This window comes from Triticum aestivum, chromosome 4A, assembly GCF_018294505.1.
Source record: "Triticum aestivum cultivar Chinese Spring chromosome 4A, IWGSC CS RefSeq v2.1, whole genome shotgun sequence".
Lineage (NCBI taxonomy): Eukaryota > Viridiplantae > Streptophyta > Magnoliopsida > Poales > Poaceae > Triticum > Triticum aestivum.
This window is the reverse complement of record NC_057803.1, coordinates 713,185,555-713,188,997: the sequence shown is the minus strand read 5'-3', so window position 1 is coordinate 713,188,997 and position 3,443 is coordinate 713,185,555. Positions and strand designations below refer to the sequence as shown.

General features: G+C 41.0%; 1 protein-coding gene across 1 annotated transcript; it reads right to left on the bottom strand.

The window, feature by feature from the left end:
* Positions 1-667: 667 nt before the first annotated feature.
* LOC123083327 (flavonol synthase/flavanone 3-hydroxylase-like) lies at positions 668-2,267 on the bottom strand. Its single transcript, XM_044505394.1, has 4 exons — positions 2,034-2,267; positions 1,678-1,940; positions 1,250-1,580; positions 668-910 (listed from the first exon to the last, which is right to left on the bottom strand). The coding sequence occupies exons 1-4, from the start codon at positions 2,265-2,267 to the stop codon at positions 668-670; spliced, it is 1,071 nt and encodes a 356-aa protein (XP_044361329.1).
* Positions 2,268-3,443: the final 1,176 nt, after the last annotated feature.

Here is a 3,443-nt window from a genome sequence, read left to right as displayed (position 1 = left end):
TCATTTTTATTTACTTTTCTATTTGTTTTTTATTTTATTTTATTTTATTTCTATTAGTTGTAGCATTTTTCATAGAAAATGCACTACTACGTAGATCCTAGCGGTGGCGCGGTTTTTGCAAGCCCGCTACTACTATGTGTAGCCTATCGAATTAGTAATGGGAATAGTAGTAGCGCTTTTGCATCTACATGCGCTACTGCTATATTTTTATCTGCAGTGCCCTTTTCCCTCACGCGCTACTGCTATCTAGCACTACCACCCTTTTTTAACCCGCGCTACTGCTAAAGTTCTATGTATAAGGTTTTTCTTAGTAGTGTGGGTTAGAGATGGGATGTGCGTTGCTGAACAACAGCATATTACCAAATTTTGATGAACCCAAAAATAATCCAAACTAAAATACCACCAAAATTAAGAACAACAAAAATAAAACCAATGAAAAACAAAGTGGAAATTGGGGTATTAAAAAAATTATCATCCAATAATTTATTATAAATCCATGAACAATATCACAACATTCATAGTTTATTAGCATGTAGACCATACAAAAACCTGAAACAACATGTGTTGTTGAACAAAGAGAGTAAACACACTTGACATACAAAGATACATGATACATCATTTTTCTTGGCCGCATTCTTTTTCAAGAAACCCATCATGCCATACTTAGTTATATCTTAATCGTATCAATCACCATTTCCCCTTGAAAAAAATGATTGTAATAAGTGGCAATGTAGTCCTTGACCCTCACTTTTCTGTACAACGCTGGTCTCTTCTCATTGACCAATTGAGGTGATGGCTCGATTTCTCTCTCGGGATCAACAGAGTAGTCTAGAGCCACTGATAGCCTCTCTTTCTTTGCATTTGTGATGACCCTATGCACAGGGCTCTTAAATATCCCATTGCTCATTATCTGTGTCACAAATTTGTAACTACATCAGCCCAAGAGCTTAGAATCTTCTGGCAAAAGCACACAATGTTGACGATTTGATATTTTCAGATCTCGGACATGTAACTTTTGACTGTTATATTTTGGATACACTAGAACAGACTTTAATATTTGATATGCTACGATCAGGCTAAGATGTAATTTATACATGGCGTAAATATATATCATCATTAAATGTACTGAACATTATAATTATGACCAATGAGATACTGAAAAATATTTACATCCATAAAGTTCAAATAAATAAATATCACTAACAATATATACTATTTCAAGCTAGAAATAGTATTTCTATAAGCGTACCTCTATTTGATCTCCTATAAGGATCAGCAGTGTCTGAGGTATGATTGGTACGTTCCACCAAACTCCATCTTTCAGAACTTGCAGGCCACCGACGCTGTCGTCGACCATAAGGACAGTAACAACGGTTCCATCGGAGTGGGGCTTGAGGCCGAACACGAGCTCTGGCCTTGGACACTCTGGGTAGTAGCTGCATCGAGCGTTAGAAAGAGCCTTCTCCCCAAGCTGGTCCACGAAGTAGTCCTCATCGTCAAGCTCCAATAACTTCGCCATTGCCCGGAGCAGTTCGTCCTTCAATTTCCCACATTTCTTGGTGAACTCGTCCAGAGCATCCCTGCAAACACAACAATACATGTTTTAATGATCCTTCAACAAAGGCTCCTTCGAACAGGAATTCGTGTAAGTTGACATCACTCTACAAGATCGGTCACCTGAAGTTTTCGGGATGCGCTGGCCAGAGGGCGATGCGCCTCTCGTCCTCGGGCTCCACCTTGAGGTAGAGGCGGTCGGTCCAGTCCCGGGTCTGGTCTGGCGAGCTCACCCGGTCGTTCCCGTACCCCTCGGACTGGAACTGCTCGTCACAGCAGTCCAGGTTACTGTATCTTTGCTTCTCTTCGAGCGGCTGCCGGAAAAACTCCCTCGACGCAGCTCTCATGCTCTCTATCACGGCGGCGTCTACGCCGTGGTTACTGACCTGCAGGAACATACATATGAAGCGACATAGACATGCATGCTTTGATTGTTCCGAAATGGTGGTGCACTACCAACTCATTGGAATATTACTTACCATGAAGAGGCCCCAGGACTCGATCGCTGACCGGAGCTTCCCAGCTTCGTCGGCGCTGTCGTCCTTCTGTAGAAGGCGGCTGTGGTCGATGACAGGGACCGGCGCTACAACCGTGGCGGCGAGCTGTTGGTCCTTGTGCGTGCGCACGACGTATGGTGCTGGCACGTCGGGTGTGCCAAGGGCTCCAGCAAGCTCCTGCACCGGCATCTCTCTAGCTGCCCCTGTGCTTCCCATACTAGCGCTTGCACTAGCAAACAGAAGAATCTGGAATGTTCCAATTTAAGTGTACGACTCAATACCCCTGGGTCCCTTCTTTGCCGATATAAAATGAGGCAAAACCCTTTTGCGCTATAAACAAAAAAGCTATGTCTTTGTTAACTAATAACGCCACAATCACGTACTAGGTTGCAAGTTCATGGATTTTCTCTTCTACAGCTGATGCATGGAACAACTCAGAAAACATTGGAGATCATGGATGATGAACTGTGAAACAAAGTTACCTTTAATCAATTGGAGATACCAGAGATGGAGCTTCGATCAACAACTTGCTGCTCTACAACTAGTATGCAATGCCACAGGACACAACTTCGCTTATATAGACTATTGGAGCAATACTAGTCAACACATGTTAAGCATTTAACAAAATCAGGGAACACGCGATGTGGAAAAAGAGACCAATGGTGAAAACAACAACATGCAGGGTAGCAGGTTTGGGGCCAATCACTACTGGAAAAACCTTGTTTGCCAAGTGTCGCATCGTTTGCCGAGTGAATTTTATTGAACACTCGGCAAACAAGGCATTTGCCGAGTGTCCCAGACAAAATACTCAGTAGAAAATGAAACTAGGCAAACAGGTGCATTGTTGAGTGTTATACTCGGCAAACAAAAACAATCGGCAGTAGGCTAGAGTGTTTTTCATAAGATAATCGGCAAACAATTAAAAAGAAATAAAATGCATGTAATCATTTGGATTTTCAATAGAAAACTTTTTAGTTATGAGTTCTTTTTTGGAGGGAGATAGAAGTATCTAAATATGGATATTATTTGAATTTACAGCTCAGTTTTTGTATACATGTAGTTGGAAATTGGATATTATTTGGTAAATAGCTAGAAATGTAATTCATGACTTAAAATGAGAAAATGGTTCAAAACAAGTGCCAAAATTTGGTATTAGTAACACAATGTAACATGTTCAATGTGGGAGAAACTAGGGATGTTTTATTAAAAAATGTTATATTTAACTCGCAGAATTAAAATGTGTTCTTGAGCCTATGTTCAGGCCTTATACAAGAACAGAAAGTGCAACTCCTAACATCATGATGTGAAGAGACTCGACCCCAAACATGGATCTTACTAGTTTTTAAATTTTGCAAAATACCAAACTTTGACATCGAACATGTAATGGTACAT